Here is a 14,197-nt window from a genome sequence, read left to right on the forward strand (position 1 = left end):
TTTTATTTTTTCGTAAAAAATTTTCATTAAAAAATATAGTACATGTTTAATATTATAGATGGCACTGTATGTTCAAAATCAAATTTAAAAACTTTACTAACCTACGAAAATCATCTGTTATCCTTCAGAACGATTCAAACCAGGCGAATTATCAGAAAAAAGTTTAAATTAAAGTTACTAATAAATTAGAAATATGTTGCCAATAAAAGTGCCTCGGTTGATATGTGCGCTCACCGGGAAAAATCAGTTTTATTGCTCCAAGCATTTGAGCACAAGTACACAACAATTTTCTTCAGACACTCCTAAAACACAACATTATGATATTATTATTGCTGGGGGCGGCATGGTAGGAACAACACTTGCATGCACATTAGGTACGATATTATTTTATTTAAGTGATTAACATATTATAAAACATGTTTTATTTTAAGGTAAAAATAAAAAGTTAGCCTGCAAAAAGATTCTGCTCCTGGAAGGTGGCAAGAAATCATCTTACCAAATATCAGACAAGTACAGCAATAGAGTTGTTGCACTTAATCCACAAACAATCAGCTTGTTTAAAAAGATTGATGCGTGGAAGCATATCGCTCGCTATGGGACCGTCAAACAATTACATGTAAGTTTATCGTATATTATTCATATTAAAGTACCAGAAATTGTGTTTCTGATTGCAAATACAGTGTAGCTTTTCTATAATGACAAGAGATCTAGCATTTTGTCACATAATTGTGAGGAGTTTCTGCATTAAGGAACAAAAAATAACCAAATATTTGAATTTTACGTGGAGCGCCATCTGTCTAATCTTTTCTAAGCTCAATTACTCTAGTAAAAATGCTGAAAAAAGAAATAAAATATGAATTTTTTTGTTGTAACTCAGAGGAGCTGTATGCTGATGTAAATGTTACTTCTGCAAATTATATTGGAATTGTTCTTTACAGGTTTGGGATGCATTATCAGATGCTATGATAAACTTCAACCATGACAACATGAGGGACACTGTTGCTTACATTATTGAAAATGATTTGATTTTAAATTCTGTGAATGAAGAAGTGAATACCTTGAAAACAGTCACAGTAGAAAATAATGCTAAAGTGAAAGAGTGTGAAATTGGTGATAATCCAAATGTGCTTCTCCTGGAAAACGGTTCCTGCTATAGCTGTGATTTATTGGTAAGTTTTTTAAATTTACAATTATTAAATTTAAACTTAAACATATTGCATATTATTGTACTCTACATTGAGTTTGTTACTTTTTCCCATGTAAGTGTAATCACTAGTCGAATTAAGACGCGAGACAATTTGGTAATTCTCTACTTTACAACTTCTCTTCCGTTTAATACGCTCTTTACGCTCACAAACCAATTCATAAACGTGTTTAATCAAATCTTTCGGTATTCGATTCTCTCTTGGATCGTTCGGTCGAATATACAATGCGCTGTGATGCGTCGACTTTAACAACAGCGCATGTTTATAGAAAAACGCTAAAAATTTCGATGGCATCCAACGTAACAGTCTCGAAAACAACATACTCTCTAAATGCGCGACTAATTCCGCTTGTCTTACAAGTCGATCTAACCCTGCACTTTGTTGCAATCCTTGAATATCGCTAACCGCTAAACCAACCATTAAATTAGTCAGGATAACAGTCACTAACAAAACAAACGCGAGATACATCACATGTGCAGTACCCGGATAGTGAACTGGATACTCCTTTGTATAAAACATGTCTTCAAATTCCAATTCCCCTGACATCATAATAATCGTCTTCATAATCCACAGAAAGATATTGTTAATGTCCCGATAGTTGGCGAACAACACGCCGAAACTCAATCCAAACGCAATTAGTAAACATCCGTAGGCCAATAAGAATTTCGCAAAGTTAATCGCCACCGTTGTAAACATTTGGATATACAGCCCGAAAATTGGAAACCGCCCAACTATCATCATCAGCTCCAGCCAAGTGAGGAATATTCCAATGGCCGCCACATGATGCTGCCATGAATACATCGTGAATGTAATATCACCATTGGTTGGCACCGCGCATAAAAACACAGCGATAATAATCATCCATTGCAGCCAATTTTCCCATTGTTTGATGTACGTTGCCCAACTATGTGCGATTTGGAATATCTCCTTACCCACGAGCATGAAATTCAACATGATGAGGAGGTAACACATGTTCTTAGCCCATTCTGGTACTAAACATGTGTTGGGTTTGCGATGTATGCCTGGTCCACCTCGGAATGTCATTGCAAAGTTGAGTTTTGACTCACAATCACGGCTAAATACTTCTATGGTGTAGGCTGTGAAGAGTGTTACATACACTGCGTGATAGAACAGTGAAAAAAGGAAATATTTTCGAATTCGACGCCATTTTAGATAGAGAAATGTCTCGCATAGCGGATGATTTAGGACTTCACGATGTCCCACTTCAATGAAATTGAGTAACAGTTCTGTTTCACCTTTGCTCGTGCTCGGGACGAGGATTTTAAAGTCAAGTTTCAGTTCGCAGTCGACATCGCCAATCTCATGATCGGTGAGTTTGATGGAATTGTCAAACTTGCATATGTACTTCGGTATTACATCCGGGGTGCGACGTGTGATGAAAGTTAATACTGAAATGCCGCCATTTGTTCGTACTGTGACGTCACCGCCAGCATTGATGAGCATCATCACACAAGTAGAGAATTCATTCAGCGCGGCCAGATGAAGTGGTGTGTAGCCGAATGCATCTGGTTTATTAACATTTGCACCGGCACCAAGCAATAGTTTGACACATTCTGAGGATCGCGAGACTTTAACAATGGCGGAGTGTAGTGGTGTACGGCCATCTTTATCACTTGCGTTTGGATTGGCATCTTTTTTCAGTAACAATTCAACTGCTTCCGATGATTGGCAGAATGCAGCTATGTGTAATGGCGTTTGTTTCTTGCCATTCAACGCGGAAATATTCGCTCTAGCTTCGATTAATAATCTGACACATTCAATGTTACCATCTTCTGCGGCTAAGTGTAAAGCTGTTGTTTTATCACTACCGCATTGGACATTCACGGATGCGCCATGTTGTATAAGTAATTTGAGGATTTCCGCTGATCCTAGAGTTGCTGCCACATGCAGAGGTGTCTCTGAGAATACTTGTATTGTATTCGGTGATGCACCACTTTCTAACAGGGCTTTAACACAATCTTCTTCGAGATTTTCAACAGCATAATGCAAAGGTGTTTTGATTCCGGCGTTGATATCTGCACCCGATATGATTAACTCTTCTAAACATGCAAGACTTCCTTTACTCGCTGCTAAATGCAAGGCGGTGACTTTGTGGTTTGCGTCGAATTTATTAACATCGGATTTGTGTTTGATGAGCACTTGGAGACATTCTAGATTGTCACAGTTTGCAGCAATATGCAGGGCTGTTCTACCATCAGGGGCAACTTGGTCTACAGATGCGCCCAGATTTAGTAAACTTGCAACTATTGTTGCATTTCCAAGATATGTTGCAATTAATAAACCACTGCTGAGTGCATTTGGGTTTTGTAAGATTTCATTCAATCTGTCATCTTTTATTGCTTCAATGAAATCATTGTCCACTCCTGGAAGTGTCTACAACATTTAAATGTTTCGTTGTAGATTTGTGTGCTACTGCGCATGTGCATTTTTAATTTGATTCAAAATTTATTTACCTGTAAATCTTCCCAGATGAGTTCAGGTTCCCAATTGTGAAAAATACTCTTTGATCGCAAAGTACGCGATGGTCCTTCTTTCTCCGAGCCTTGATCTTGGCTGTCGTCGGAGATGCTCTCCGCCTCTACGTCCGAGTCCTTCACATATTCGTCCGCCCATTTCAATGTGTTGTCATCACTCTCGACACTTCGATAAGACATCTCATTATCCCTCGTCGATAACTAAGTTTGCACTAACGAACTATTAACTCGGCGCGCGCTAAACGCTCGGTGTTGGTTGAAATCGGAAATTTTGCTTTGCGCCAGAATTAGCTCGCGCACGTGTAAACAAACGCGCTCACTTACTGTAAACAGAAGATCGAATCGCTGGAAAATTGAAATGTTGATGTGGGCTACAAGCTTGCAAGTACCGCTTTTGATTTACGCGGCTATTTTTTTTTTTTTCTAGCTTTACTTGTAAACATTAAACATCGGTTTGCTTTGTGTAATATTGGGTTTAATGTGTTTGCATTCCAGCTTGGTTGCGATGGGGCCAATTCGAAAGTAAGGGACTCGATGAAAGCTCAATATGTGAATTGGAGCTATAATCAACGAGGTGTTGTTGCCACGCTACATCTTAAAGGTGTAAGTGATTGATTATCGTATAAATAAAACATGATAATATTTATAAGGTGTATAATTTCAGGCTGAAGAAAATTGCGTTGCATGGCAAAGATTTCTACCAACAGGACCTATTGCTCTACTTCCAGTAAGTTTACAATATAAAATCGCTAGACGCTTTGGTAAATATAAATATTTTTATAGTTGAAGGAAAATATGAGTTCACTTGTGTGGTCTACTACTCCTGCGCATGCTGATCAACTGTTGAAAATGAGCGCGCAGGAATTTATAGACGCATGTAATGAGGCACTATGGAAAGTGTATAAGATTGATGGTTTTGTTGGGGAGGCAACAAAGTTGATTGATAATTGCCTGAAAGTATTAAATTGTCCGCCGAATGCTATTCGACAGCTTCCGCCTAGTGTTTGCGGGTTTGAGGAGCAGAGCAGGGCTGCGTTTCCGTTGGGTTTTGGACACGCAACGAAATATGTTGGGGATGGTGTTGCGCTTGTTGGGTAACGTATATAAAATTAATTTTAATTGATCATAACTTTATTTTTAATACTCTTACGATTTGTAAATATTTATTGCGTCGAAATTACCTACCTATATTTTCGATTTGGATCAAAAGCAAATTAACGCGGAATAGATTTATTGCGATTTTATGTTGTTTATGATATTATGTGTTTATGGGTTTATAAATGTTTAGAAATCGTAAATATTCTTTGGTGACATTTTATTACTTTCGTTTGGAAACGTCTAAAATGTAATGAACATAAAAGGAAGAGAAATTGTTTGTTGCTGATGCAATACTTTAAAGATCAGTGAAATAATTGTGTGTTTTAATATGATATGTTTTAATAATTCTCCATCATTTGAACAACGTTTGACTTTTGCATGTTTTTTTTTTTGTTATAGTATCCGTTATAAACGCTCGTACAATATTTACTTTTAAAAATGTCGAAATTTTTCGCAAGCGGCCAGTCAACGAAGCGAGCAAAAGTTACTTTTATTTGAAACTAGCTTTTGCCCACGATTTTACTCTCTTATTCTAGACATTATATGTGTCAATTCTATCAATAAGATTCGCAATTTTATTTTAAAGAAATTAATTATATAAATAATTGCTAATAATGCACTTCAGCGTGCTATCTCGGATTCAACTATTTAACCATAACTATGATTGAATCTCAATGCAAACTTTTATCCTATAGAAAAGAGCTGTCTTTAGGGGTTTTTCGGCAATTATTCAATTTTTTCTTGCCGTAAAAACCATCCTTGGACTATAACGAACATTTAAAAAAAAGAATTGGCCAAATTGGTCTAGGCATTGTTGAGTTATGCGCTTACCAACATATTTTGCGATTCATTTTTATATTATAGATATTTGGAACATTTTATATTTTCCAATGTTAAAATTAACAAAGTTTATTTATTTGAGCAACAATAGATTATATTGCAAATGGTGGCCATTAATAATAAATCGTATTGTTATTATAGCGATGCAGCACACAAAATCCACCCCCTGGCTGGCCAAGGAGTAAATCTCGGTTTCGGAGACATTGAATGCTTAAACCGTATCCTAGGCGAAGCCGTTTACAACGGATCGACAATAAGTAAGTACATAATCCCCTGCAAGTTTCAGACGTGCTTCAGACTGGGTCATAACCGGTTGTGAGTTGTAACAAAGACCCTCATTCGCATTTACCTCGAATTGCAGCCAATAAGGATTACCTGCTGCGTTACGAAACCGAACGCCAGCGTCACAATGTGCCGACGATGCTTGCCGTGGATGGAATTCACCGAATGTATAACACGGAATTCACCCCTCTGGTTATGCTTCGAAGCATCGGGCTTCAACTCACCCATGCGTTAACGCCAGTCAAGGTAAAAACCTTACACATGCGATACACATGTTTATGATTTACAGTGTTAGTAAAAAGATATGATTTTTTATAGCGCTCCATCATCGGACATGCGTCATCATAGAGTGATTTCACTGGAATTTACTAGAATGTGAACAAAGTACGATTTTGTTTTGTGTAAATAAATAACTTTTACATTGTGCAAACGTTCGGAACACACGTAGGTGTTTATTGTTCTTGTTTGTTCATGTGAACGAATTGTCTGGGTGCATCATAATAACAGTAAAACGTGCCGAGTAGAAAGCACATACGTATGTTGAAATTATTATTACCGTTAAGTCAGCGAAATATTTGGTGAATGCAATGTAGAAGGTCAATGAATCTATTATTTATAATTGCGTATTAGATTTACGAAATTTGCGCATCGCAAAAACAGTTTTATCTTAGTATTTATACCTATGGCATGTGTCCTGCAAAAATGTTCTAGACTGTTTACGGCACCCTGCTGCGTCCATGCGTACTACATATTCCGTGACAACGCTGGTCTGAAAAAGTTCTTTGCCAAATTTAATCACAATTCATTATATTTGCTGATTTTTACTAATCACATCTGATTAAGTATTGAATAAAGATTAATTTAACAATAAGATTGCTTAGAAAACAATTGTTTATAAATATTTATATTCAATTGTCTGGGTACTATTTTTCGTTGGAAGGCGTAGGAATACAATAGCTGTCGTTGCCCTGGGTATAAAAGCTGAATCGATCCCCACTCTCCGCATTCTACCGTCGTTCGTCGAGCAGTTCGCATCGCAGTTCAGTGCCCACATCTATACGGAACGTGAACGACGCAATACCTCGACTACGGAGCTACAAGACTTCAAGATTTTACAACACTCCATCAACGCCTGGCCTTACTTCAAGAACGAAAGTCGCATATCCACCATCGGTATTTGTACATAAGGTGTGTTGACTTACCAAAATATAATACGCAATTCCAACAAGGTGTAATTCAAAAAAGCCTTGCGTAAATTTTTGCCTAAATTATCAAATTTAAAATGGCCGTCGGGTTTACGGATTCGACAAACTGTCTGAAATCCAAAACAAGCGACCTAAAGAATTGGATTCGTAAAGTAAAGACAAAGAAAGTCGTTTGTAAGCGACGCCGTAATGCGGATCTTTATATCGATGCGGTCTTGAGACACGCACTCAAAATGGCGGAACACGAGCTGCATGCGAAACAGCAGCTGCGCAAGCAGCGCTGGCAGCAGATGCGGGCTACCGTGACGACACCAGCGTTCCCTTCCACCACCATTCCCCGGACGGATGACGCCAGCACCGATGCCAAAGAGGGGAGGAGTCGCTTCAACGAATCTCATTGCGATGCTATTTGCAGCCTAGACGATTTCCTCGGCCAACTCAAGCTAGTCAAGTGCCATGCGCGGGGTTAACCGGAAGAATCTATTTTGATTTGAAACATTTATTTAAATTGAGAACAAGACTACATTTGTGATTTTACTGATTAGTACAAAATGTTATTGCTGATTGCTGATGAACTGTGATGTTATGATAGACTTTTTTAATTCCAGTCCCTCCGTGGGTAATCCATAGACAGAGAGGCTATGACGAGGGGTGTGGATCCAAAGTATTTGGTTTGTAAATATGTATCAATTAATTCTATTTGATTCTAGATAGTTAGGTTTTTTCTTAGGGTGAAAATTGTAAATAAAATATAGTATACATTTTAGTTGAAACAGAAAAAAATAAATTTCAAGATTATTGAATATATGCTGTGTATGTTATTAACGAATTTGACTTTACATGTGATGCGGAATCAACCCGACACGAGGCAAGCAACCCCCGTACACTTCTGCGGAACGTAATGTCCAATCATTCATCTGCGCGTGGACACTGCGGAACGAACCTAGGGCGTTATCACTTAGTCGTCTCGTGCTGGTAACATACGCAATGCAAATCGAAACACTTGAATATTCTTCAGAAACCCGAGGCGTCCACATTGGTGCCCATAATCACGCGGTTTTTATCACGATGCGGACGGCGTGCGTAAGAGAGCGAGAGAGAGAGAGTACCTGATCGCAAGCAGCAAACTAGGTTTGTCAATTGTTGTACAATGCAAAACCAAACGTTTTTCCCAGAGCTTTACGTCACGTGAAGTCTGTCGTCACCTCGATGCAACTTGTCCGAACTTGAAAGCGGTTACCTAGAGGCGAAGGACAAGTGCGAAATAAAAGCGGCTGTTCCGAGCTGGTTTGTACCTCAAATATCATGCAAAACCACTATGCTGTATTCTGCAGGGCGATCGAAAAACTCGTCCAGGCTCAAGCGGATACGGAATATAGCGGCACGCCTCTTTCCTTCGTAATTAACGATCCAGCTGACGCGCCGACATACAATTAGGTTTGTCTGGTTTTGATGTCTTGCGAAAATGTGAATTTGCTTCAAGGTTCCGGCTCAAGAGTTTCTCCCGCTCTATCGACAAATCACAAATGCGCCACTTTAATGATATACATCGCCACTAAAGCCTAAGTTTTACAAAGACGCGACAAACAGCCTCCAAATGAAATCCAAACAGCAACCAACGACTGCGCTTCTAGGTTTGTTGAATTGGGTTACAAAGCCAACTTAGTTTTCTTCAGGTCGTTACACAAGCAATTAGACGTTCGCCTCTGTAAGGAAGTTGCACATTATCCCTTGAAACCATTCGACAATGCATTATATCGATTATCACCTAACAAGAAAACGATGGAAACTCGCGCCTGCGCTTATAGGTTAGTCATTTGTGTTACAATGCAAAGATTTGATTTTCTTCAGGATGGAAGCATTCACGTCATGTTCTGCTCATGAAATGTACCACTTCATATCCAGCTAAATTGAAGTAAAAGTCGAATGAATGTTGATAAGTTTTGTTGGGGACGCACACATGCAACGTTTGCATGTCGCGAGCAGATGTTGCGATGTTCAAAGGTACGTGATTAACGTATTCTTCAGGATTTTGCGGCTTTTCTATCGAAGAGAAGAGACGGGTTATTTACAGCATCACTTCTGGACCTAAATAATTATTAGATACCAACATGAAGAATATTAGAATTCAAACGCTGCAATGCCGAAGACACGCAAATAGAACAGTCAACTTTAATGGATGCGCCAATTGAGCACAAATGCGGTTAACATTTTCGCTAATAAATTCATCTTATACGAGACAACGAAACGTGAAATCTCGATTTTGCAGCCATATCACTGGATGTGTCGGTTGGAATGAAAGGAGATTATTCTTTTAGTATACGCACAGAAGAGATCTTTTTAAGCAGCACGCAGATCGCCACTTCATGTTTAATCAATATCAAAACACTCATCCGCATATTTTACGTTCCTGTGAAAGAGGCAAGTGGTTTCTTTGCATGTGGGCTATTCGTGCCCAAGTAGTTTGCGGCGATAACTATATTTTCAGAAATTGGCGCTGCTTGCTTATAAATTATTGCGGATCATTCAAAGCCTAGACTGAGCACATGCTAAATCTGCGCCAATCGTACTAAAACTGAAAACAATCTACAAGAATGAAGTCATCTTAAAAAAACGCAGTACGGAATAGTTGCCTGCCATCCTTGAAATATCCCAGCGGAAACCAACCCCTTTACACTTACAGAGCTGGATTTACAGTAACAAATAAATGGTCACATGTCGAATATTGACAAAACAAACAAGGTAAGGGAACAACATGTGTACTACAGAATTTCGCTTTGAAGGATACAACTCTACTATATTAACATTGATGATCGCCGAGGACATGAATGCAAGAATTCTAGATTTTTTTTAAATAACTACAAGATGCGTCAATCAAATGGAATGCACAGGGTTTATCTTACAGGAAAGGTACTAATTGGAAAATAACTTAAACATCTTCTGAAGAAGAATTCTTTGTAGGGTAGTAGTTTAGCTTTCGTTATGAACAATTACACAGATTGCTTCATTGTAAATGAATGTATTAAGTTAAATGGAATCAAAGTATCATGTGAAATTGTAGAGGCGCGGTTATTGTTGGAATCAGAATGAATATATTTTCACTGCATGTTTGTCATCGAGAATGAGGCAATGGATTAACAGTCACCGGTGGAGCATCTCAGATTTTGTTATGGAAAATTACGAATTGCCAGTGAAGTAGACATCGTGGTATTCGTGTTCACGAAGATCGTCCGCTCGCGTTGATGTTGGGAGACATGTGTACAGAGTACAATAGTACTCGTTAGGATAGTTGTTAAGATTTACACTATCGAAAATCCTCTGATGAATATCTTTTAATATGCGATGAATATACTAATGCGGCTAGATAAGAAGAATACTGTAGAATCGGAGTGATGAAACATGAAATGCGTCCCAAGGAAAGATGATTATATGCAGACAGATTTATAGGAATAAGCCTTTGAGATAGACATTGCACAGCACCTCATGCTGATCAACGTTTAAATATAAGTGTGGTGAGATTAACTCGGGGTCGGTATTACCAAAATTTAATGAGGAGTGCTCGAATCTTAATTCTTGCATGCGCTGACATACATGCAATCAACAAATATATTTGAAAAAATGCAGTAACTTGCTGGAAAAACAATACACCACATAGGGCGAAAGGCATTGAAAAACAAATTAATTTGCTTCTTCAAGCGCGCGTGAATTACACATTTTCGACTATCTAGCAGCATACGAAAGCTCCAATTTTGCCGCATGAGGTTTGTTCCCGACGGGGAGGATAATGCTACTTTTTTCACCGTGCACTACACGCGCAATATAAAAGAAGGTAAGAAGTTAATACATTGCCAACGTAATAACGTAATAGTCTTGTACAAAAGCTGTAGAGAAGAAGAAAAATGAGAGAGGAAAATGAAAATCGCCTAAGAACAATTTCATCAGCTGTTGGTTTAATGAAGACCAGGTACTGCCAACAATTATTAATATGGCGAATTCAAACGGGTTTGAAAGTAATCATTGCAGAACAACCGAGTCAACCAGTTTATTGAAAGATTCGAAATTTATCGATGAGGATGAGAGTTTGAACCGAATCTCCTCACTTCCGACGAAAAATTGTCACACTTCGCCGGAGATGAAGATTACTAATTTTCGAACATTCATGCTGCTGCATCGTGGGCTACATCCTAGCAGACGTAGATGGAATGACAACGTAGAAGGAGCTTGGAGGATCGGTAAAGCTGGATTGAGGATCAACCTGGAGAAGATCGAATTACTGCATCATCTGTGGACGAATGGGAAGATGGAACATCGCTGAAGATGCGAAATAGAACTTGAAATCAGATGCGTCGAACGGAGGACAGCGGGGAGGAATTTGTCAGCATTTCTTTTTTCTCATAGGGACATCGGAACTCAACGCAGAATCAGCCAAGAAGAGGATGTCAACAGAAGAGGACATCAGTTTATTTAATGCATGCATATTTGAACACACTTAGATTTTGAGGCTGTCGTCGCGGCAAAAGGACTACTCAGGACTTCTCTAAATTATCGATATGGATGTAGCATGCTGTACAGAAAGTAAGCATTATTTAATTTTTAACAAGTCATGTAATTACAAATTTTATATCAACACGTGTGAAAATGAAGAAGAGAAACTGGCTTATCGTTTGCTCTTGGGGCTGCGAAGGCATCAGCGAAGAAGAGGATTAGGTCCACAGCAAATAAGAGTAATGGTTTATTACTTGTTCTTTTGGTGATGAAGAGGCACATTTCAAACGGGAAGAAGAGTAATGGTTTATTGACGGGTCAACTGACGAAGAAGGGAAACGCTGCAACAACGAGGAAGAGGAATGAATTATCAACGGTTCAACTGGTGATGAAGAGGAACGCTTCAACAACGGAGAAGAGGATGGATTACCAACGCTTCAACTGGCATGAAGAGGCAATCATCAACAGCGGAGAAGAGGAAAGGATCATCCAAGGTTCAACTACCAAAGAAGAGTAATGGATCATCCCTGATCAACTACCGAAGAAGAGGAGTGGATCATCAACGGTGCATCGGTGAAGAAGGGGAATGGGTCATCGACGGTACTTCGGCGAAGAAGAGGAAAGCATCAACAGCGCAGAAGAGGAATGACTATTCCTAGTCCAACTACCGAAGAAGAGGAATGGATCATCCCTGGTTCAACTACCGAAGAAGAGGAATGGATCAACCCTGGTTCAACTACCGAAGAAGAGGAATGGATCATCCCTGGTCAACTACCGAAGAAGTGGAATGGATCATCCTTGGTCAACTACCGAAGAAGAGGAATGGATCAACCCTGGTTCAACTACCGAAGAAGAGGAATGGATCATCCCTGGTCAACTACCGAAGAAGTGGAATGGATCATCCTTGGTCAACTACCGAAGAAGAGGAATGGATCATCCCTGGTCAACTACCGAAGAAGAGGAATGGATCATCCCTGGTCAACTATCGAAGAAAAGGAACGGATCATCAGCCGTGCAACCGGCGAAGAAGAATGGATCATCAACGATGCAACTGGCGAGGAAGAATGGATCATCAACGATGCAATTCGCCAGGAAGAGGAACAGTTCAACTGACGAAAAAGTAGAATAGATCAACGGTTTAACTGGCGAAAAAGAAGAATAGATCATATACTGTTCAACTGACTAAAATGAGGAACAGATCATGAACGGTTCTACTGACGATGAAGAGGATTGGATCATCCGTGGTTTAACTGGCGAAGAAGAGGAATGCATTTTCCCGGGGTCAATTGCCGAAGAAGAGTAAAGGACCATCAACAGTTCAACTAGAAAAGGAGGAGATTGTTTACAGGTTCTACTGTTGAAATGTGGGAATACACATACAAGAAGAAGAATGAATCTTGAACAGTTCACCAATTGGTGAAGACCAACGCATCAACAACAAAGGGAAATGAATTCTAACTGGTTCCACCAACGAAGAAGAGGACTGGATTCTCATCTAAGAAGAGGAGAGTAATGAATCATGAGAAACAGAAAAGCTGATATATCTGTCATCTAAAAGTAAGTAAACAACAAAATGAAGGCGCCGAAGTGAATTTAACACAAACAAAATTATTACTTCCAGGCACGGTGGACCTGCGCGACACTTGGAAGGCAAATAGTAGCCTAGCTGACGAGGAGGCGGTTTCAACATTACTCAATTCTACTATAAACAATGAAGAAAATGAAGCTTGGAGAAACCCTATGATCAGCGCAGACATGTTATTAGCGACAAATTCCAATAATTTTTTCCAGCAATATAGGTGTGAAGTTCAAACTACACCCTACACTTTCGGCATCTGAGAACGGTTTATCAATGGGAGGAATAATGTCGTAATTGGCGCTTTTAAAATTGACTAGTGCTATTGTTATCCCAATTATTAACTTATTAATCATTCTTATGAGATATTTAATAGAAAATAACAACACTGGAAATCTGTATGTGGATGCAAACCCGAACTTCACCTTTAATAGCATCTCTGGATGAACGTCATTATTTGAATGAAATGATATTATTTTCACACACGCAAACCCATACAAATGACACAATACAACAAATGATATACATATTTGAATTTAGCATGACATCAAGTGTATGTAATAATTGGCCTGCACCGACTCAGAATTTAACCAGAATATATTTATAAGCTGTAAATATGACTGCAAATCATATGGACTAACGATAACATAATCTTACAAAGAAAATAAAGTAGGAAACGAATAGCGAGGAATAAAATAGGGACTTCGCACCGACGTCATCATTGCCAACAAATAATGGCGAAGAATCGAAACGAAATGAGTATCAGACTGAGAAAATCACATACATTTCGAATTTGATATTAAGCAAGATGCGGTTTGGACGAGCGCCATTTCTATTACACCACATTTCTATCCTATCCACTCGATTGAACAAATTATAGTTTATAATAATGCTTTAAATGAGATTATGATAATGCCTGTAATTAAAGATACACAACGCTTATTATAAAATGAGTAAATTAAAATAATTAATTGCGTTTTAAACTTTAATTAGTGCTGCCAAATTTCAAGG

At 38.7% G+C, this 14,197-nt stretch overlaps 2 protein-coding genes across 7 annotated transcripts; one reads left to right on the plus strand and one right to left on the minus strand.

Moving 5' to 3' along the window:
* Nucleotides 1-83: 83 nt before the first annotated feature.
* Nucleotides 84-14,153, plus strand: Coq6 (ubiquinone biosynthesis protein COQ6, mitochondrial). 6 transcript variants are annotated; one of them, XM_065310493.1, is made up of 13 exons: nucleotides 84-374; nucleotides 432-616; nucleotides 939-1,169; nucleotides 4,196-4,303; nucleotides 4,365-4,427; nucleotides 4,484-4,794; nucleotides 5,780-5,895; nucleotides 6,000-6,166; nucleotides 6,239-7,108; nucleotides 7,734-10,954; nucleotides 11,007-11,089; nucleotides 11,149-13,167; nucleotides 13,232-14,153. In XM_065310493.1, exons 1-9 carry the CDS (start codon nucleotides 194-196, stop codon nucleotides 6,266-6,268), a joined length of 1,392 nt encoding a protein of 463 aa, XP_065166565.1. In that variant the 5' UTR covers nucleotides 84-193; the 3' UTR covers nucleotides 6,269-7,108; nucleotides 7,734-10,954; nucleotides 11,007-11,089; nucleotides 11,149-13,167; nucleotides 13,232-14,153. The 6 variants fall into 6 exon arrangements, with proteins under 6 accessions (XP_065166565.1, XP_065166564.1, XP_065166562.1 ...); XM_065310492.1 differs by having other exon boundaries at nucleotides 7,734-11,700; nucleotides 11,770-13,167; XM_065310490.1 differs by having other exon boundaries at nucleotides 11,007-13,167.
* Nucleotides 1,145-4,025, minus strand: pyx (transient receptor potential channel pyrexia). The gene is made up of 2 exons (XM_065310487.1): nucleotides 3,680-4,025; nucleotides 1,145-3,599 (listed from the first exon to the last, which is right to left on the minus strand). The coding sequence occupies exons 1-2, from the start codon at nucleotides 3,878-3,880 to the stop codon at nucleotides 1,206-1,208; spliced, it is 2,595 nt and encodes an 864-aa protein (XP_065166559.1). The 5' UTR covers nucleotides 3,881-4,025; the 3' UTR covers nucleotides 1,145-1,205.
* Nucleotides 14,154-14,197: the final 44 nt, after the last annotated feature.

The sequence above is a fragment of the Atheta coriaria genome, unplaced genomic scaffold (genome assembly GCF_025399875.1).
Source record: "Atheta coriaria isolate IRGN ID8LTWV9N9 unplaced genomic scaffold, Caltech_Dcor_3.1 hic_scaffold_9_pilon, whole genome shotgun sequence".
In the NCBI taxonomy this organism is placed as follows: domain Eukaryota; kingdom Metazoa; phylum Arthropoda; class Insecta; order Coleoptera; family Staphylinidae; genus Dalotia; species Dalotia coriaria.

Bases quoted from the DNA above. Each gene is read 5' to 3' on its own strand.
- pyx (XM_065310487.1), bottom strand. From the start codon at position 3,880: ATGTCTTATCGAAGTGTCGAGAGTGATGACAACACATTGAAATGGGCG. The intron at 3,600-3,679 runs GTAAATAAATTT...TAAATGTTGTAG, and splicing joins TCATCTGGGAAGATTTACAG to ACACTTCCAGGAGTGGACAA.
- Coq6 (XM_065310488.1), top strand. From the start codon at position 194: ATGTTGCCAATAAAAGTGCCTCGGTTGATATGTGCGCTCACCGGGAAA. The intron at 4,428-4,483 runs GTAAGTTTACAA...ATATTTTTATAG, and splicing joins GACCTATTGCTCTACTTCCA to TTGAAGGAAAATATGAGTTC. The intron at 5,896-5,999 runs GTAAGTACATAA...CTCGAATTGCAG, and splicing joins TTACAACGGATCGACAATAA to CCAATAAGGATTACCTGCTG.